The following is a 19,992-nucleotide window of genomic DNA, read 5'->3' as shown; positions in this document are numbered from 1 at the left end:
ACTTATAAAATTTTCTTATTTTATACCTTATAAAGAAGCGATAACTATAGAAGAATTCGCATACCTTTTTTACTTTTATGTCGCTAAGATACATAGCATATTACTTAAAATTATCATAGATTAAGGATTATTATTTGCTTTAAAATTCTAGCAAAGCCTTATAGGATATTTAGGAATTAATTATAAACTCTTTATTATATATCATAAGGAGATAGATGGATAAACTAAATGCATAAATTAGATATTAGAATAATACTTTTGATATTATATTAACTATAAATAAACTAATTAGGTTAAGAAGCTATTAGCTGCTTAGCTAGCCTATAATATAGCTATAAATAAAAGCATAAAAATTATACTAGCCTATGCTAATTTTGGATTTACCTTAGATATATATCGATAAATACGAGATATTATTATTAACCTAAAAATAATTCTTATTAATAATTAATTATGAAATCTATATGAGGAAATAAGAATAGAACTTAAGTTTATTAGAAATAGAATAATAAATTATGCTAATTAAAAAAAAATTAAGGGATTAATTTTCTCGGAGGGGGATATAGTTTATCTCGCGATAAAAAACCTTAAAATAAAACGATAAAATAAAAAACTTAACTATAAATATATTAGATTATATAAAATTAAATAAAAAATCTCAAAATATAACTATAAATTAGATTTATTACCTAAGATTAAACTCTATTTAATCTTTTATATTTTATTACTTAAATTAGCATAAAATATTATCTAAGTTAAAACTAGTAATAAACCAAAGGCTAAAGTCAATAGACTAAAAGAATATATCGTGGAAGCTATCCTTAATATATATAAAGTCAATGATAAGATAATATATTTTATTAAATAAAAAAATTACCTAGACTTAGAAAATACCTAGGAACCCCTAGAATACCTCATTAGTATATAACGCCTTTTGAAGAACTTCTACTAGTAGCACTAGGATTAAATAAGGGCGATATATTAAGAAACTCATCGCCTAACCCAAGGGATACTTAGTTAACCTCGTTAGGAATATGATCTACCTAAAGGTTATGCACCACTGTATCTTTATGAGTATTTAATATGGATAATAGGTTATCCTCTTGCTCTACCTCCTAAAGACCCTAGCGGGTCGCCTTAGAATGCCTTGCTTTTATGCTACTCCGAGTCTTATGAATGCGCGATAAATGATTAGCCGCCGCGGCTAGGCGAGACTAAAGCTCTGCTATCTCCTCGTGAAGCATAAGGAGGGCGTCGCTAGCCTCGCTCTCGTCTTATTCTAACTTCTTCTCTTATTTCATTAAAGAAGTCACTACTACGGTTAGCTAGAGGAACGCACGAAGGGGAGAGAGATAGAACGCACGGGAGGCAGCCATATAGGTGCTATCATAGGATTTCTTACTGCGAATACACTTGCTATAGCGCGATGAATCCGCAGATATTAGATACCGCTTGCCTAAGTGAAAATAATGGGTATAGGGCATGTCGGCTTTCTCGTTTAAGAATTCTACGGAAGAAGCGAGGATATGTAACTCATGGGTTTTATGTGAAACCTATTTAGATATATGATTAATCATCACGGCATTAAGAGTAGTAAAAGGGTTAAGATTAAAATGCATTAACGGAAGGATAGGAAGACTAGGGTATGTAGGTCTTAGGGATAAGACCTAACGGAGGGGAGATATTATGTTATGACCTCCGCGGCTATGTTATGTGGTCTCTATAGAACCCTAGGCCCTATAGACCTATTAGACGAGGACCGATAATATATGGGAATAACGTCGGCCTAAGACCGACGCGGTCTAGGAATAATAGCGGTCTAACTTATGATCGGTCTAATATAACGCACTTAAGTATATAAACCATACTTATTGTACTTTCATATATATTAGCTACCTTAGCTATTAATATAACTTAGTTATACTTAATACCTTGAGCATATTACTAGACGTGACTATACCCCTTATTTAAGATAATGCTAATAACCCTCTGCTAATATAAACCTAGCACGACTGGTTTATCCCTTGGGAAAGATACGATCGTCATATTAAAAACTATACTTAAGGCTAGATCTTAGTCTAAATACCTTAAAAGATAGATTAGAAGGTATTAAAATAGCTCTCTAGAGTTAATCCTTAAAGCTCTATAGTCCCTTATAAAAAGAATAAAGGCTATTATATATAAGGTTACCTTATTAATTACTAAGGTTAAAGATCTTCGAGAAGTAAATAAGATATTAAGCTGGCGCTAGAGGGCAAAAAGGACTAGATTATAGAAAAGAGGGGTAATAATAGTAAAGGAAGGAAGATAAATAATTAATTAAATAGATATAGATATATAAGTAGTAGCTAAATTATTAAAGAATAGTAGTTAAGGAAGGTTAATTAGACTAGGTATTTAGCGCTATAGTATATGCGGTAAGCCTAGCTATAATATAAGGACTTATTAGGTAGTGATTAAGATATCTAGGGAAGAGTATAGTAAGTAGTTTTAATTAATTAAATAGTTTATAGTATTTTTTTTATAATCTTTAGTAAAAAGATTAGGATTTTTATTATATTTACTTATTTATTATACTTACTTATTAAATATATTAGAATATTTTCTATAAGTAAGTATCTTAAATAAATAAGTATCTTAAAATAAAATTTCTTAGTATTTATATTTTATTTTAAAATTATTTTAAAAATTTTTATAAAATTTAAGCTTTAATTAAAATAATTAATATTTTAGAAATTATATAATAGAAATTAATATATAATTCTTTTTATTTTTTTTATAAAAAAAAATACTTAATAAGTTATTAAAAAATATAATAATTATAAGATTTTTAAGAAATAAACTAATTATATTATATTTATCTTAATATAAGAGATATTAGTATTATCTTAAATAAGATATAAGTTATATCTAATAATATACTAGGTATTAAATTAGATTTAGTAATACATTGAGTTAGGGGAAATGGGTGCTAGGCCGTTTTGGGCCATTGGGCAATTTCTTGTATGTAGAAAAAGGTCAGAGGCAACGGCCTCTGACCATTATCATCTTTTTCATCGGTCATGACGAGAAAGAGGAGCTTTGGGCCTTTTTCCTCGGCGTGATTATCATTGCTATTAATTGATTATTTGCCCTTATTATTTTCTATGATATTAAGATCGCGGGACAGTGTGTGAGATCCCTCTTTTGAAAAGTCACTGAAGAAAAACGCGTCAGGAGTTCTGGCTGTGTGGTTGGTGTGTTCTGTTTCTCCAACAAAACATCATATTAATTAAAAAGTAATTAATACCTATTAGTAAAGAAATACTAGGGGAGCTATCCTGCTCCAACTGGCTGATCATAGGTGACAGCTTTAGTATCTCCATTATCATGGCCTAGTCTTAGGGAACGGGCGTCTATAATGTTGCTCTTTAAACATGATAACATAATAAATCATAGATCTGACTTTTACGAGCAAAAAATAGCTGCAGCGCTATTAAGAGAAAACATACATAGACCCTAACATATCACATGGACCCCCCTTTTACGGCTCTTCCTTCAACCCAATGCAGTCACGACAGCAAGTCTTGTGGTTACGCCTTCCTGCGCAATGTACAGCAAGTTAACGCAATGCTGATAATTGTGAGGACTCCACTAAGTACACCAAATCCTATAGCAACCTTGGTTTCCTGAGTCATTCCTAAACACACCATCAGTTACCAGCCTGTCTTTCCAAGGGATTGATACTCACCCGTTTCCTTCTTTGTCCCAAACAGTGTAATAATCCACTTCCCTAGAACAAACCCTTCGGTAGAGCAGTAATCAGCCAGCATCCCCATCGTGAGCTGAAACGCCTCATTAGTGTCACTGCCTTCGTAGGGAAACCCAATACTGCAGTAAAGGTCTGCGCGCTCGTATAGCTTCTGCGACGAGTAGAAGAACCGCGAGCCACCGCAGACGCACTCGGCCGTTGAGCACTGGAGGTACGCACCAAGGCCTGTCCAGATATCGCCGTGATTGCCTGGGCGTGCGGGCTTGCAGTTGTCCTTGTTGTCTTTGGGACTGTCGCAGCCGTTGAGAACCCAGCGGACGCATGAATCGAGGGCCTTGTACGAGCCGTCGGGTTTGTCAATCATGACGACCTTGCTGGCTGGTCAAGTAAGCATCTTGTGACGGATGACAGAAGATGGGGCTTTTACCGTCGAATGTGGGTGTAGCAGTCGGGGCTATGGTGGCAGTAACAGTCGCAGTGGTCGAGTCACTAAACTCAAAGTACTCGACCTCACAAATCGACTGAAACACATCCAGAGCATTATTGACGACAGACTCGCTTCCCTTGGGACAATCATCCCGGACGCATTTCTGAACATAGTTGGCACCGTCAATGAAGTTCTTGCCAACGGTATTCTCGGAGCAAACGCAGCCATAGCTCCAACAACTCAAGCTGTTGTCAACTTGGGCAATGCAGGTTCTGGCGCACTCGGGAAGGTTCTTGTAGGCAGATGAGGTTTGGGCCTTGGACCAGGTTTCACCAGAGTTGAGAGCTAGGGCAGGAAAGACCAAGATGAAGAAAAAGAGAGCTTGAAGGTGCCTTGAAGGCCCATGTTGTGATACAGAAGAAGAGAAGCCAAGCATAGTGTTCATGTTGTGGGACAGGAAAAGTAAAGATGATCGCTTGAAGAGGGGTAACACCAGGGCCTTTTTCTCTCCGACCTGCCCTCCTAAAGATTTCTCCAGATTCCCTCGCGATATGCCTCACTGAGGCTGAAAACCTCTCCAAGTTGCCTCACGGTTCGCAATTCCATCAATTGAGCCCCAGCTGAAAATGTCGTATCCTGCCATGCCAGTCGGCTAATACGAGATGCGTTGACTACTGGAAGCAAACGGGCGACGACTATTCCCAAGAGGATGAACGCCTGGCATTAGCGTCTGAGCGTCGGTAGTTGCCTTGCATAAAGGCTGTTAAACTATTGTTTTTTTGTGGTGGTGGCTATGGCAGCCTCACGAGGGAGCCTCGCAACCACCTTTAGATGCGGCATGAGATAAGGGTACTTAATTGCCTTGGAACTTCAAGAAATCTCTTCAATACCAAGATAAAATTTCTCAGATTCTACAGCTTTAGCAATACCTCGTCATGCCTTTGTCAAAGAGACTCTTTCTGTTGATCCTCGCCGCGCTCTTTGCCTCCAGCGTTCACGCCGTGGGCGAGTCAACGACTGCGGTTTTCTCTGGAAGTATCACAACGGCAACTAGTACCTTTCCAGCGTCAACTGGCACTATCGCAACAGCAACAGACAGAAAAGTTCTCTTCTCTCTCCCATCGCCGCTGCCCAAGAAAAAAGGTATGCCGGCATTCACTCCCTGAGTCTTGACCCCTCTAACACTAGGTCTGTAGATCTCCCTCAGCCACCCAACGTGCCGAGTAAGTAACCGCCGCCCATCTGCTAGAACGCCCGCTAAAAACCACAGGGAAAAGGGACATTGAGTACAGGTTCCTGGCCCTGATTGCCCTTCCTGCCGTCATCGGCCTTCTCGTGCTAGCATGGACTCGCTTCCGACTGCCAACCTTTAGTCGTTGCCCATGCTGGCAGTGCAGGCTGGCCATTCCGCATTTTTGCTGGGCGCCAGGAAACGCAACCATTCACTGCTGTGTGCTCTGCAGAAGGTGTGAAAGCCACACGGTTAGGCGTGCTGGGATTTAGCGTAGGCAGAGTTGGTGTGATGGGGCTGGAGGTTGCGATAAGAGTTGATGGAGGGGTCGGGTAGCCAGCCACCAAAACGCCAAACCGTTAGCATCGTGGTGACTGACGTGGGCACGTTCTATTGGGTAGAAATAGCAATAAGAAGCCTGGAAATTGATTGGTTGCTTTAATTAAGCATAAGTCCCTGCTTTGAGTGCCTTGGCTTTACCCTTCCAACCTTCCAACTGTAAAGAGTTGTCCCCCTCTTGAGCGGAACTACGGAGGATTACACGGCCAGCTCCCCGGATGCCAAGCGGAGCTCGGGCGCGTGTCAAGGACCGGTCCGGGGATCGTGACGCAAAGGGTAGCAGCTCTTGACGATCTCTCCTGATATGTTGATCCTTTAATTTGCGGATGCTACGCTGTTGGAAAATGCTCCCTTGATCTTCTCCGACAGTCTTGCCGATGCATCTTGTTTACGGAGTGAAACGCCGTCTAGTTAGTATACCTGAATCCAGCAACCATAAATGCTTGAGGGTAGGCTCGTTATTAAAGTAGTCGGAAGCTGCCACACTTTTGTACCAACACTCTTTTGACATAAGCCATTCAAACTTTTGCACACCTTTCTTCTATTTTCGTGTCGGAATCATGAAGATTTCTTTGTTAGCCGCTGTTGGCATTGTCGCATCTGCCGTGTCAGCCCTGCATCTACGCCATGGGCCTGTTATCAGAGCTGTGGACAAAGCCTCCAGCACATTTGTCCACCCAGGGCTTCTTCATTCTGAAGCAGACTTCCGCCGCATTAGGAAGTTTGTTGATTCTGGTGAGGCGCCTTGGTCAGATGGCTGGGAAAAGCTAGTCGCACGGGCAAATCCAGACTACAAGCCAAGCCCTCAGAAGATTCTTGTCAGAGGCAACACGCCGGAGCTCCCAGAGAACTACGCTCTGCTGTATCGAGACCTTGCCTCAGCATACGCTCTATCTATCCGTTGGAAAATCACCCAAGACCCAGATTTTGCGGAAGCGGCTGTTCGCATCGTCGATGCCTGGGCTGCAAATCTCACAGATATCTGGGGTAGCTCCGACAAGTTCTTAGCTGCGGGCCTTTATGGCTACCAGTTTGCGAACGTAGCAGAGATTCTCCGCTCTTATCCCGGCTGGAACGGTCTCGAAGCAGCAACCTCTATGCTTCTTCGCGTGTTCTATCCGATGAACCTACGCTTCTTGACTGAACACAATGGTGCCCATATCGACAATTACTGGGCAAACTGGGACCTTTGCAACATTGCAAGTATGATGAGCATCGGTGTGCTAGCCGACAATCATACCATCTGGGACGAAGCGATCGAATACTTCAAGCACGGCCAAGGAAACGGAGCTATTGAGAAAGCCATCTGGTCCATTCATACAGAAGAAGGGACCGGCAAGAAGTTGGGGCAGAATCAGGAAGCGGGCAGGGACCAAGGCCACGCCACCCTCGACTTTGCCTTGCTGGGCGTGATTGCTCAGCAGGCCCATAACCAAGGTGAAGACCTTTTTGGATACTTGGAAAATAGGATTCTTGCTGGGTAAGCCTTCGTTCGTTCTTCATCAGTTCCTACAGGGAGTATGAACTAACTGTGTAATCCTAGAATGGAGTACGTATCCAAGTACAACGTTGGCGAAGATGTTCCATTCTCTACCTATGTCAACGCAGTGCATGGTACGCAAACCGAGATAAGCAGTACCGGCCGTGGCACCATCAGGCCGATGGCCGAACTCTTTGTCGCTCACTACGGCTCTATCAAGGGTCGTGATGTTAAATGGACCATGGCTTACCGGGACCTTGTCGTTGAGAAAAGTGGTGGAGCTGAAGGTGGAGGAGGAGACTATGGAACCACGAGCGGTGGCTATGATCAACTTGGATTCGGAACGCTGCTATACCGCCTTGAGGCGTAAGAAGACGACGCAGGCATAGCTTGGTGAGCCGGTGGAATAAGGCCATGGCCGTGTGTTGTCAGGCTAATTATTACATCTCGTTGATTGTGACGAATTTCAACAGCCTCACGAATCTTCCATCTAACGAACTATGTGACTAAGTTGATGATCCGCATAGAGGCATATAGTTGCCGCCAAGGAGTTCCCATGAGATGTGTGGGGTTCTCATGCGACGGTTTTGTTTCCAACATGCGAGGTGAAGCGCAGTGGGGCTTACGTCGGTAGGCTCCTAGGGAGTAGTGTCTGAGCAAAACGGAAGATGACATGTCTTTTAATGGTTACCGGTGTTGCCTACCCGTTGATGTGTTCATCGGTGCTTGACACTTTTAAGGTATGATGACTGCTAAGCATGGTCTATTTTTTGATAGTCATTTAGGCAGAGTAGGTTAGGTTAGCAACATGACTGCCCACATAGAGCGGGACGAAATCAGACGTGGAATACCACCCGGGCTTTCGCATACCGTCCCATACATGCTCGCCATTGATTTCCAATCCTTGAAAGTCAACAAACTCGACCCTGCGATCTTTATCATATCCCGCTATCGCAGGAAGATTACCGCCTTTCCCATTGTATGACAAATTCTTGACCGTGACATTGTGAAGACCCCGCCCAGGCCCTGAACTGTATTTTGAGTTGTAGAGGACTTTGAAGCTGAGAAGTGAGCCAAGCCGAAAGTCTTCAACGCGAATGTCCTGGAAAACGATATTCTTGAGAAGATTCTCGTCGGCGACGTTGATTGCTAGGCATCCTTGATAATCAACCTGCGGCTCCCGGTGATCGAGGATATCGATGTTGGAGATGGTGACATCCTCCATGGTTTCAGGGGTAACAGTGTTTCCATGTAGGCCAAGATGGATTGGGTGAGCTAGGTCAGCCCACAAAGATGAATCCCGGAGAGTAAGGTTTTTGGAGTCGCCGTAGTAGTCCCAGCGGTGTTGATACATGGCCACGCAATCGTCCGAGTTGCGCATAAAGAGTTTTTCAAGCACCACATTCTGACAACAGAATACATCGATGCCATCTCCCCATTTCACCGCACTTATTGACCTCAGGCCGGAGACAGTGACGCCATCACTAGAGCCCATAATGACAGAATAATGGCCAGGGTTGATAACCGTCACACCTTGGACACGAACATTCTTCGAATAGTTGATAGTGATTGCATCATAAGGGCTCTTGTAAAGCACCCCGCGCCCAAGGATGGCTGCGTCTGATGCGTTCTGAAAATTGAAGCCTCCCTTGACGAAAGACCCAGGAGCGAGATAGACTGTCTGGCCCGAAGTGATATTGACTTGGTCCTTTAGTTCGTGATATCCGGCGCCATAGTAGAGAATCGAAGAGTCTTTTTTGGCCTCGTCCCGGCTAATGGTGTCTTTTTGGATCTCATCTGAAAACAGATGCAGAACCCTGAAAACATCGCCGTTGACCTCGACTACCAAGTTGGCCGGTTTGTTTAGAGCCAACTTAATAGTGCGACCGTGAATACCCGCTTTGAGGTTGTATGAAAGAGGGCGAACCCTGACCGTCTCGATGGATGGAAACACCTTCTCGGATGGTTGAATAGAGAGTTCAATGGGGCCATCAAAGTCAAAAAGCCCTACAGACGTGTCATAAGACAGAGTCTGTCCAGTCGTCTGGTTCACTTCGTTGACCTTGGCGCTTATGAGATCAAGAGACTCCCACTCTTTTCGAGCATGTTTAGCGAGTGATCGAACTTTAACCTGGAAGAGATCGGATTTGGTGACTTCTTTAGGCAAGGGGAAAAGTTGGAGGTTATTCTGACTTGGTTGAACAGCAGCGTTGACAGGAAGGGTAGAAGTGGACAGCGCGACTAGCAGGCCAACCGTGGCTCGCCAAAGGCATGGAGCCGAAACAAGCATGGTGAATAATGTGGATGATGAATAACCCCCGGGTTAATAGCGACTTGTAGTTAATTGTTGAAATGGAAAATGTAGATTCCTTTCGGTAAGAGATATATTCCAGTCTTCAAACGGAGCCATGCCGTCAATTGTACCGGTCTTGATTTAGAAGAAGCTGGAGAACGTACTCCGCAGTTATGCTTAGGGACACGCCCCAACTTGGGGTATCCCCCGTTTGCCCGGTACCTACCCCGACTGTCCGGCTCGGATCGGCACTGTAACTGGATGAGGCCCGGTAAATATGCCGTTGCAGCCTCTGGTCAAATATTGAGCGACGCGATCTCATCTACTCAGGGATTTGCCGGTGTCTAGAATTGCCAATTTTCGCAGAAAGAGCTAATCTGCCTCAAGGAGCCCCCCGCTGTGTGATGATCACTGATGTGTTATTATGTTCCCGGACCCCAAGTTAATAGCACCACCGTTAACAATGAGGAAGGGGACGGCAAAGGCAATAATAATGGCAACGCTGCGCCGCAGACCGATGCGTCAGTCCACGGTATGCTTTCGGATGACTAAGGATGAGGGTATTGCTCATGTAGTTGGTGCCCAACAAGGCTGACTTCTGGCACCATTTCTTTTTCGCATCCGTAATCTACAAGGCCCGAGTATCACGTAAATCAGTATCCAACAAGTTGAATCTATTCCACCCTAGCCTTTCTCACATGGGCTGGATGGAAAGGGGTGGCCAACTCAACATATACCGACGACTTATGTAGCATTGCCGACAATGACATCAACATCACCGTTTCTTTTGAAGCGCCCGATGGGACTAGAACGGAATGGTCACAACTGGAGCCTACGCTGGGAGCAGTCGGCAGCCAGGAGCATCTCAGGACACTACTTCTTGATTGCCTTGCCTTTCCATTGCAAGTTGGGGAGTTTAATGGCGAGGGTGATGCCAATGTTCCGGTATCGATGGGAAGCCCCGGACCAGATGCAAAGACCAGTCTCAGGGTGGTTGGTGATGTGACTGGCCACTTTTATCCCCTGTGTAAAGGGTCAAGCTGGGGCCCTAATCAATCACGACAGGGCCGGTTAATTGGAGTACCGATATGTTTTAAGGGCACATGGTCAGTTGGGGCTGAACCACAGAGGCTTTTCGTCTTGGTAGTTTACAAGCAGACTGAGTTTTGGAAGCGCGTAAGTCACTTTGAGTGGTCAAACCCAGAAGTACCAACGGATATCTGGACCTTCTTAAACACAGTCCGTACTACGCGAATGGTGCTAAGGATCGCTTAATCTCAGGAAGGGCCTAGAGTATTGTTTTATGAGGAGAAATGCTCGCTCTATGGTTATGTTATTTTACAGCATGAGATTTTGATGCCGTTATGTATTGATAAGTGTGTATTTTACCATTGTAGCCGATTACTTGCGAGGGTTTGTTCGTTAAGGAACCAATAATGCCTTGATGCTCAGAGCCTTGCGAGTACCTGAAGATAGTTACATCTTGGAGTTCCTTAGATAGTGGTGGCCTGGCTGTGATGACTTGCATTCATGGCTCCTGTCCCTCGGCATGAAGGATCAAACCATGCACGGGGTCTTGCCCTACAACGTGAGGATCAACGACCTAAAGAGAAGTTCCGATATAGAATCTATAACTCGATTACATAAATTGTGAAATTTACTTATTCGCTCTTAGTTCGCTGGTTCTTCTGCTCCCTTGCCCAGTCCTCGATCGACAACAAGTCAGGAATCAACTCCTTAGTCTCCTGCACGCTTCCCGGTTGGCAGTTGTCATGGTACAACCACTGTCCAAAATTAGCCTGGAAATACAGTCCTTGACACATGCAAAACTTACATCAAACATTTGCCGGTAATGATGCGGCGTCAGCCGAATAATCACCCACCGAGGCAACCAGATTCTCCCCCACCCCTTCTTGCCCTCTCCCTTCTCTAAGGCACTCTGAAGCTCGTCCACATCAGCGACCTGGCCGGCAATCGTCACAACTTTTCCGTTGAACTTTTCAGGGTTCAAGAGAGCGAGAGCATTCGCCTTGCCAATGTCCTTGCAGGCTACGTATTTCTGCTTGGTGTTGCCCATGAGGGAGGCCATGGCACTGAGAAAGAAGAACCGGCCGACGCCTGGAGGAGGGACTACTTCCATAAAGCCCACGGGTCGGATAACTGACCAGTTGAGGCCTGATTCTCTGATGTACTCTTCGATCTTGTATTTGCTGTAGAAATGCTCCACGGGCTGGGAGATGTCGGCTCCCGCCACGGACGAGAAGACCAGATGCTTGACGCCTATTCTGTACGTAAGTATAGTAACAAAACACCATTGAGAGCATGCAGAGTACTTACCAGTCTCCTTAGCAATGTCCACAAATTGCTTCCCCTGCTTGAGCTCGCCCTCCACATCCTCCGGGCCCCGAAAGTCAGTCACAAGATACGCAGCGTCGACTCCCTCAAGCGCCTTGGAGATGCTTTGGCGATCAAGCAGATCACCCTTGACTGGCTGCACGCCGCGACGCGCCAAAGCCTGGGCGGATGATGACGATGGGTTTCGTGTCAGGGCTCGGATTGTCAGGTTGGGGCGGTCTGATGCGAGGAGGGCTTCCACAACGCCACCGCCCTGTTGGCCTGTTGCGCCTACGACGAGAAATGTCGGCATGCTGAAGTCTACTGAGAGTGTTTCTCAAATGTACTGTTGAAGAGTGTTGAGAAAGGGCTAGATGGGTGCTGCAAACTTGAGGAAGATCAGTGGAAAACAAAGTAGATATAGCTGGGAAATGAAGGAAGCTTGATTTAAGCTTTGAACACGTCACTCTGAGAGGAAATGATGCGCAGGCTAGTACAGAGTAAGGAGATTCGTAACTTAAAGTGCGGCCATATGCTCGGAACTCGCACATCCTCGGGGTCCGAAAAGTGCGGCACCGGCACCTCAAGTTGTGTCCAGAGCGTCTTGGCGTTGGCTACATATGAGTGTAGATCTCAAATCACCGGCTATCATCTAGATCATAATAGGATGTAACTACAATCAGAATAGTTATTTGTCGAAACGAGTGTTGTATCTACCTCGGGTTAATCAACGTATCGACATGGATTCTGCTAGCTAGCCAATCATGGACCGTTGGTTATGTACGACGCGAGCAGCAACTGGCAGTGTCTCAGTATAGCCAACTACTGGTAGATAACACGCTATCTGTTTGGAAAATACGGCCTTGATTACAAATTGCCCTCCTGAGGCTTCTATTCTCTAATCTATTCAATTGCAGCAATTCACATGTGTGATTCCAACACGTCTATTTTGCGATCTCCACGCCTCCAGTCTAATAAAATGTCAGCCCCATGTCTCGACTTTGTACTCTGGCTGTGACTTACAGCTCCCATGGCTTTCTTGAGGTCGCCTTAAAGAGTCATGTTAGTAAACATTAACTGTTAAATGCCTCCAACAGAGCTCGATACTCACCGTAAATAGCAAACTGGCCGGCCGACATGGCACCGACCATGAAGAGACGAGCACCAATTCCGCTGAAGGAGCCACGCAGGCCCAGTTCTCTGCCGATCTTGATCAACCTGCTGGTGTTGCTCTCACCTGGGAGACCCTTGGTCTTGTTAATCTTGGAGAGCATAGTGTCGGCTGGCTGCGAGACGATGGCGGCGGCGAAACCGGCAATCAGACCGGAACCAAGGTTGATGGCGGTTTGCATGCCGTCGCTAGTCTTCTTCTTGTCAAAGAAGTTGCTATACGCGAACTCGGAAACTTTCTCGTAAAAGACGAACTTGGTCATCGTATACGGGACCCTAAAATCTATGAGCCACGGACAGAGGGAAATGTTGGTAGCACGTACTGCTTAAAGAGAATGGGACCAAAGCCAGAGTAGAAAGCGGCAAGGCCTTCCTGGCGAGCAATCTTTGTGAAGCCCGAAACAAGACCATTGGCGAACCCGGGCTCAGACACCAACCGGATGCGCGTGGCCTCTAGAGGGCAGAGGGCAATGTCGGCAAAGAACTCGGCGGCTGCGCCAGAGACACAATAGACCGCGATGCGGTTGTTCCTGGCGTTCTCGTAGCCGATTGTGTTGATGGATTGTTGCTTGAAGAACTCATAGCCTCCGAATTTCAAGCCGCCCTGCAGGAAGTAGCCGGCCAAGGTAGGGCCAATGCCGGTTAATAGAGCACCGGCGCCTTCATTCTGGATGACCTGACGGAAACCGCCGATCATGCCGCGGTTATAGGTGGCTGGGTCAAGCTGGATGCGGGTCTTGACGCTGTGTCATGTTAGTTGTCAGTCTGGTCTCATCCTTCATTGCGTTGAAGCTGATGGCTGAGCTCTTAAACGTCATCTTCTCGAGTAACTATGCGAAATGTCGATCTTCAACTTACACATCAACGGGCGTGAGACCTCCATGGGTGACGGAACAGCAGACGGCACCAGCAAAGGCGAAACGCGAGTAGAGGCTCAAGCCCGACAGTTTCTTGGGCTCTGTGCTGACGTCAGAGCGCTGTCTGAGCACGTCAAGATTGACGGTTGTCGCCGTTGCACTCATCTTGCCGGTGATATGAATTGATTGAGTGAAGAGAAGTGCTCGCTAAAATGAAGCTATTACACGCACTAGAGTTTCCCAGTTGAACAGACTTTGGTCCATGTTTTAAAAAAAGCAAGTTCAGGATGCGACCAACAGGGTCGATCCGAAAGTAGGTATTTATTAGGATCCCGGAAATTGTCGCTATTAGAACTCCCCGATGCCCAATCAGGCCGAAAGTATTGCAATATGACGAATCACCCTCGGTTGCCGAACGTTCAACGCGATGTTACAGTGTCCGTTGCTGTGTTGGTCTTCAAAAGGTTAACGAGTCAAGTGAGCAGGGGCAAACGCGTCGCGTGAGTGGTGGATGGTTTAGTATGTGATGGATCAGGGTTGACAACAATGATGAAATGAGTTAGCAATGGATCCTTTGGTGGGGACTGGGCGGTGATGTATGGCCGTAAGCGAGGATGGTCTTTACCTGAGGAATGGAACTTCGTGATAAAAACCGGCGGTCAGGCATTTGTCTGTCCCATTGGAAATACTGCAGATTTCGCCTGTCCAAATACTTCAAGTTTATGATTCATATCGGATTAATTGGTTGCATGAAACTATGCATGCAGCAGTCTGGGGCAGTGGGCCGAGTGGCGCTGTCGATGAAGGAACCTGGCTTGTGTCTCTCGAAGCCTCGCTGCAGGAGCCGGTCCCCGGACACCTATTCCCGACAAAGTTTGCGGTGTTAATTTCACATGCTTATGCCACCATCTAACCTCGGAGTCGGTAGGCTCGTCATGTAGTTGACAGTCTTCGTTCTGTTCCTGAATCACTCTAGAAAGATTGCCAGCCAGATGAGAACTGCTTGCACCTGCACTCCCTTTAGTCATGGTGACCAAAGCATAATCTGATATTCGTCCAAACCCTGGCCGAGTTTTCCGTTCACCTGTTTGCAAGGATGGCAAGTGGCCGATGTTGACAGGTGACGGCAAGTAGCTGACTTCTCCCACAGAAATCTGACCCCATACTTTCTCGTTGCCATCCTGCCCAGGACGTCGACATCAGCGCCGCCAGCGGCTGTTTACATCAACTGCACAGTCACCTGTTCCGCTTCAATGACATCACTACTAGACTCCAGGCGTTGCAATGGTAAGTAGCAGAGATAACATGGGAGTTGGAGCCCCTAGAACCATGTTCCCCGGCAGGCGACACCTAGACAGGGCGATTGGTCCGCGTGCAACCAACACTGACAACAAAAGCCAGCCAGGATGGCAACTGTCGAGTACTTTAAACCGCTGTGGGATATGCCGAGCTTATTGCTATTGGGCGATATAAACTGAGATAGTTGGAAAACCTGCCTTGACTAGGAGTCTCCTAGAGAAGCCGAGTGTAATTCATTCTATAATTAATAACTCATAAGCATTTAAATAGACTTAGGGTAGAATAATACTAACCCCGAGAAGCGGGATAGACTAATAGTAGGGCAGCTATAGAGCGCTGCTAACCCCTGAGTTGTGTGACACGTAAAGTTTAGTGCTGGATACTGTGCTATTAATAATTGTTTCTCTGCGGTTGTGGCCGATGATCTCTTCAGGGACATTACCCGTGATAACAATACTTGATGACATCAAGAATACTTATCTGACTGCGGATAGTAACCAGGTTCTTTGCATGCAATCGGTAAGATCATGACCCCTGACCTGTTGGTAACGCATGGCATGATACCCCGCCTCAAAGATTGAGTCAAAATGCCTCGGTAGAAACATCTCTTGTCTGATATTTCCAAACATCAACTGGATATCTGCCCAACATATCACAGCAGAAGTCGGCCGAGAAGCCTGGGGTTGACGCGTCGCCATGCTCACCGTTGGCAGAAACCACCACTGGACTCTTACTGGGCGCCCATTGGACGCAGTTGGTAGATCTCCGAAAGTTCATGTGATGACCGACAAAACTAAAATGAAGTAACAGCAGGAGCCTGGACAAGACGAGGTCGACACTGGTTTGGCGCTGGACGACAACGCCAGCTCTACCGCCTCTTTGGCTTCGACGATTCTTGAGTACAGGATGCTCAATGGGAGGAGATACGATAGTGAGCGTGGTAATGCCCAATATTGGTAAGAGTTATTTGACGAAACTTGGAGTGCGGGATTTGATGCGAGGACAGGGTCTCGAATGACGAGCAGTCGAATGCAGCCTTGGATATCAAGTGAGTGTATACCTGCGAAGCATAGACTCTTGGCTCATGGTGTTCTAGCCACCACGTTATTACACCTATATATGGAGGGAAACTGTACGAAGCACTGTTCAAAAAGGGTATACGGGTTCATCCCTCTCGGTTCGCGGTGCGTGGATACAAGGACTCAAGCGCCATGCACTGTAGACGGCAGTGGACATTAGCACAGGAGCAGGTATTGACCCTTGACTGGCCTTGGCCCTTGGAATAGACTAGTCAAGATGAACGAATGGGTATTTGGGCAATGTAGATTCATCCACATCTACCACAGTAGTTCAGTCCTAAGCTTACCCCGCCATAGCGACTTTGCGGATGGGTTCCCCAGCACAAAGGTTATAGGAACCAATATCTCTGCCATCCAACCTAGTTGGACTCCTCCAAACCTAGAATTGTAAGGCCTGGACGTGAATAATCAACTATTAACGCTGACCGCTCAGTCAAATCGATGACTGTACCCAAGAGTAGACGTTCCAAGAAAACTCGCTCGGCTTTGTGCATATTCGCTTCTTAGTTGAGAGCATCGTCGACTAGGCTAGCCTTTATAAGGAACCTTCTAGATGCCTCAAATCGGGCGATCAGATTGAAACCCACAAGGCTCCCAGATATCGGCAGTGACGATAGATCTGTCTTCCCTACAAGCGCCATGAGTCAATGGGGGCAAATCTTTTCGAGGGAGGGAGAAGGCTGTAAAGGCCTTTTTCTATTTTAGAGGATAGATTGCAGGCAGGGAGCATGAGAGAAGCTGGATTGATAAATATTGAAGAAGAGGAGATCAAGGTGGGATGCACATTAAATCTCCAGTGAGATGATTAACTGACGAGAGGTTCCCATCGGAGGCTGGCCACTACTTCCAGGCTGCTACCCTGCAGGACATTGAGGGCACATTGATGTTCATCACGAACTTACTGGGCTGGTCCAAGGGGGAGATTGATGCGTTCGGTGAGCATCACCGGCGGGAGATCAAGTCGAAGAAGATTCATGGTTACTTCTTGCAGAAAGTCGTGTGGGCGCAGAGGCCTGAATGCCTAGCTTGTGGCGCTTGCAATGGGCGATGGTCTCTGCCATCAGCGGGGATTGCTTAGCTAGAAGTTTGGTATCTTTGGCTATATAAACTGAACAGACATTACTGCCTAGTGATGGGTGACTGTCCACCTCGTCTCAACCTTGATCTCGTCGTTCCGCCCGTGTGAAGAAGCAGTCAAGTTCTTCTCAGAGCCAGCTTCATCAGGGAAGCCATTGACAGCATAATCGCGCTGGATACCCTCGGCAGGTCTGTAATCTTCCATCTCCCACTGTGAAAGATTGGGGTCCCTAACAACAGTGCCCGACTTGCTCCCCCCAGTCCTGCTTTGGTCCTTGAATCCCGTGCTTCTTTCGTCCGAGTACTCGGTCAGTCGAGACCCTCCCATTCGCTTCTTGTATTTGGCGTAAAACGGTCGAAGCATTGGAATGCTGACGCAGAGGATCGCTAGGTTGGGTTCGAGGATGAAGAGGAAGATTGTCGTGGGCATGGTTCCCGTTACGTTGCTGTTGAGGTCGACGGTCGAGATGTAGATAAGTCGGAAGACGGCGCACACGACGCAGCTGTTGGACGCGTTAGCGATGATGATAGAGAAGGCTATAATTGGGGGAGACTTGCGCCAGACCAAGAGCGAAACAAGACGTGATACCAATCTTGTCTGCCCGACGCGTCTGCAAGTTCCAAATACTATGCATTGGCATGGCCATAATGACCAAGTCGCCGATAGCATTCGTAGCAATCAGCGATTGAATCATGGGAATGTATGCACCGCACTTCCCCTGACCGGTCCACTGCGCCGAGACTGGGTTGCATAGGAAGATGCATGAAGCGAGGTAGGAAACCATCCACATAAACACAAAGACCAGAGCGACTCGAGATGCTTTTTGCATAAAGGACGTGGGGAAGACGCGGATGAAGAAGCAGAGCATGCTTGACTTGACCGAGGCGAGGAGGGTGACATAGACGATTTGCATGCTGAATGTCAACTGACGATGTTAGCTGGGAATGTCAGGGGGAGTCCGCTTGCTTGTACCTTGAGGATGAAGGGGATATTGGCAGCGACTTGGAAGACGTCAGTCTGTCATTCTTCAAGTAAATATGCCTCACGTATGAAGGACTCACGTTCCGGGTGTTTGGCCAAGTTGTACCCGTTTCCAACAGGAGCAACTGCAGACGGTTAGCATCACCTCTTCCTCCACACCATGGTAATACTCACAAACTCCTTGACAGCACAACATCGCTACGCCCAGTGGCTACTTCTTGGTCAGCATGTAAGCGACAGCAAGTCAAGGGCTGAACAAACCGTAGCAAAAATGACAAAGGCATCATCCCACCCAATGCCAGGCCCCATGAACCGACCAACGACTCTCAGAGAAACAACACATAGCACGATAAAGACAATGATGCAATTGATGATAAGCTCAGCCTTGACGTACCCCAGGATTGGGTAATAAATCTGCGGCGTCGTCGGAATCTCAATCGTCGACATTGCACCAAAACAAAGAAAATTAAATCAACCACCTCGAAAACGAAAAACTCGCGCGACACGCGAAAAGGTCCGCACTGCTTTCCTTATATGACAAACTAGAACTGCTGCCTTTTGCCGATCATAACCCAAAGGCTCGGGCTCGACGGCAAATGTCGTCGGGATGCATGGAAGACGCATTGGAAAATTTGCTAAGCCGTGGCTCTACCGTGGCGAGGCCAAGATATTGCTTACGGGGTTCGTGAAACGGTGTTCCTGGTGGAGGATCCACTATGGGGGTTACGCTGGGGAGGGATGTTCCCCGTTGGATGAACCAAGTGGCCGGTGAAGACGCCGTAGAGATGCTGGGCCCAGTTTCAGCATTTGCTTGACGAGTTGACGACGCCTCTGCTCCCAACGTTAAGATAACAGTATTGCTTCGGGAGATGGTCTATAACGGGCATGATAAGGTTACGGGAGATGCTCGACGGTTTCTTCAAGGCTCAAAAGCTTGCTCAGGGAGATTACTCGTCTAACGGCCCGCTTCTAGGGCCCGTCCCATAGTTCTAAGGCGACTGGTTCGCCTATGAAGAATACCCACTTGGACAATGATTCGTGCCGAGGCTAACGGGCACTGGTTGTAGCGGAAACGGGGCAAGTGCTCCGAAATGTCGAGTGTTTCCTCTCGATGCTGCCCATGTTTCGTCCCCTGGGATTGCCGATCTTGCACGACAATGGTTGGTGAGGCCGATGCAGGAACTAGGGGAACAGTGCCGGAGCTACTGGTTAATGCCTTGGGAGGGGCGAAATAGCAGCCTGTTCGTCAATTGTCGTTGATTGAGTTTGATGCAAGTCATCTGAATCCCGGAGGTTTATAGAGTTTACGACCTTGCTGCTGGGAACAAATGTTTCCTCACAATCCTTCCCGTGCTATCCCCGTCTCCTGTTGGCCGTCTTTACCGGCTGGTCGGGTTCTCGCTGCAATTCATGTCACGTCACATCTGCCAGGCTCCTCCTGCATGAACCAGGTTCACCAGGGGTTCCCTGCTAGCCCACACTGCCGATCCTCGAGTTCGCCGACTTGCGAGCTGCAAGCCAGACTCGGAAGACCAAACACATTCGCCTGGTAACCAAGGCTTGCACAGGCCAACGGAGGGGATACAGAATTAGTCTAGTCCAGACGAGGGACTGAATACCACCCTGCACTGGCTGCCGCGTCTTCCTATAAGTACCTGAAAGCAAACGAGCAA

At 46.6% G+C, this 19,992-nt stretch overlaps 7 protein-coding genes and 1 pseudogene across 8 annotated transcripts, besides 1 other annotated feature; 3 read left to right on the top strand and 5 right to left on the bottom strand.

The window, feature by feature from the left end:
* Positions 1–3,572: 3,572 nt before the first annotated feature.
* NCS57_01422600 (CFEM domain-containing protein) lies at positions 3,573–4,614 on the bottom strand (the record flags this gene model as incomplete). Its single annotated transcript, XM_053063835.1, has 3 exons — positions 3,573–3,679; positions 3,731–4,129; positions 4,179–4,614. The coding sequence occupies 3 exons, from the start codon at positions 4,612–4,614 to the stop codon at positions 3,573–3,575; spliced, it is 942 nt and encodes a 313-aa protein (XP_052907168.1).
* Positions 4,615–5,113: 499 nt separating this feature from the next.
* Positions 5,114–5,682, top strand: NCS57_01422500 (annotated as a pseudogene). The gene is made up of 3 exons: positions 5,114–5,321; positions 5,375–5,401; positions 5,576–5,682.
* Positions 5,114–5,682: a sequence feature.
* Positions 5,683–6,308: 626 nt separating this feature from the next.
* Positions 6,309–7,598, top strand: NCS57_01422400 (Alginate-lyase domain-containing protein; the record flags this gene model as incomplete). The annotated part of the gene is made up of 2 exons (XM_053063834.1): positions 6,309–7,228; positions 7,292–7,598. The coding sequence occupies 2 exons, from the start codon at positions 6,309–6,311 to the stop codon at positions 7,596–7,598; spliced, it is 1,227 nt and encodes a 408-aa protein (XP_052907167.1).
* Positions 7,599–8,009: 411 nt separating this feature from the next.
* NCS57_01422300 (uncharacterized protein) lies at positions 8,010–9,518 on the bottom strand (the record flags this gene model as incomplete). The annotated part of the gene is made up of 1 exon (XM_053063833.1): positions 8,010–9,518. The coding sequence occupies one exon, from the start codon at positions 9,516–9,518 to the stop codon at positions 8,010–8,012; it is 1,509 nt and encodes a 502-aa protein (XP_052907166.1).
* A 1,664-nt stretch (positions 9,519–11,182) lies between these two features.
* On the bottom strand, positions 11,183–12,168 carry NCS57_01422200 (NmrA domain-containing protein; the record flags this gene model as incomplete). The annotated part of the gene is made up of 3 exons (XM_053063832.1): positions 11,183–11,305; positions 11,356–11,801; positions 11,859–12,168. 3 exons carry the CDS (start codon positions 12,166–12,168, stop codon positions 11,183–11,185), a joined length of 879 nt encoding a protein of 292 aa, XP_052907165.1.
* A 631-nt stretch (positions 12,169–12,799) lies between these two features.
* NCS57_01422100 (uncharacterized protein) lies at positions 12,800–14,047 on the bottom strand (the record flags this gene model as incomplete). The annotated part of the gene is made up of 5 exons (XM_053063831.1): positions 12,800–12,826; positions 12,879–12,904; positions 12,967–13,301; positions 13,349–13,768; positions 13,884–14,047. The coding sequence occupies 5 exons, from the start codon at positions 14,045–14,047 to the stop codon at positions 12,800–12,802; spliced, it is 972 nt and encodes a 323-aa protein (XP_052907164.1).
* A 1,830-nt stretch (positions 14,048–15,877) lies between these two features.
* Positions 15,878–16,721, top strand: NCS57_01422000 (uncharacterized protein; the record flags this gene model as incomplete). Its single annotated transcript, XM_053063830.1, has 6 exons — positions 15,878–15,934; positions 15,992–16,137; positions 16,188–16,229; positions 16,278–16,313; positions 16,558–16,647; positions 16,694–16,721. 6 exons carry the CDS (start codon positions 15,878–15,880, stop codon positions 16,719–16,721), a joined length of 399 nt encoding a protein of 132 aa, XP_052907163.1.
* Positions 16,722–17,386: 665 nt separating this feature from the next.
* Positions 17,387–18,766, bottom strand: NCS57_01421900 (uncharacterized protein; the record flags this gene model as incomplete). Its single annotated transcript, XM_053063829.1, has 6 exons — positions 17,387–17,874; positions 17,927–18,263; positions 18,311–18,339; positions 18,400–18,444; positions 18,494–18,530; positions 18,581–18,766. The coding sequence occupies 6 exons, from the start codon at positions 18,764–18,766 to the stop codon at positions 17,387–17,389; spliced, it is 1,122 nt and encodes a 373-aa protein (XP_052907162.1).
* Between the last annotated feature and the right edge of the window lie 1,226 nt (positions 18,767–19,992).

Source organism: Fusarium keratoplasticum, chromosome 12 (genome assembly GCF_025433545.1).
Source record: "Fusarium keratoplasticum isolate Fu6.1 chromosome 12, whole genome shotgun sequence".
In the NCBI taxonomy this organism is placed as follows: Eukaryota; Fungi; Ascomycota; class Sordariomycetes; order Hypocreales; family Nectriaceae; genus Fusarium; species Fusarium keratoplasticum.
This window is presented reverse-complemented; position numbering and strand designations above follow the sequence as displayed.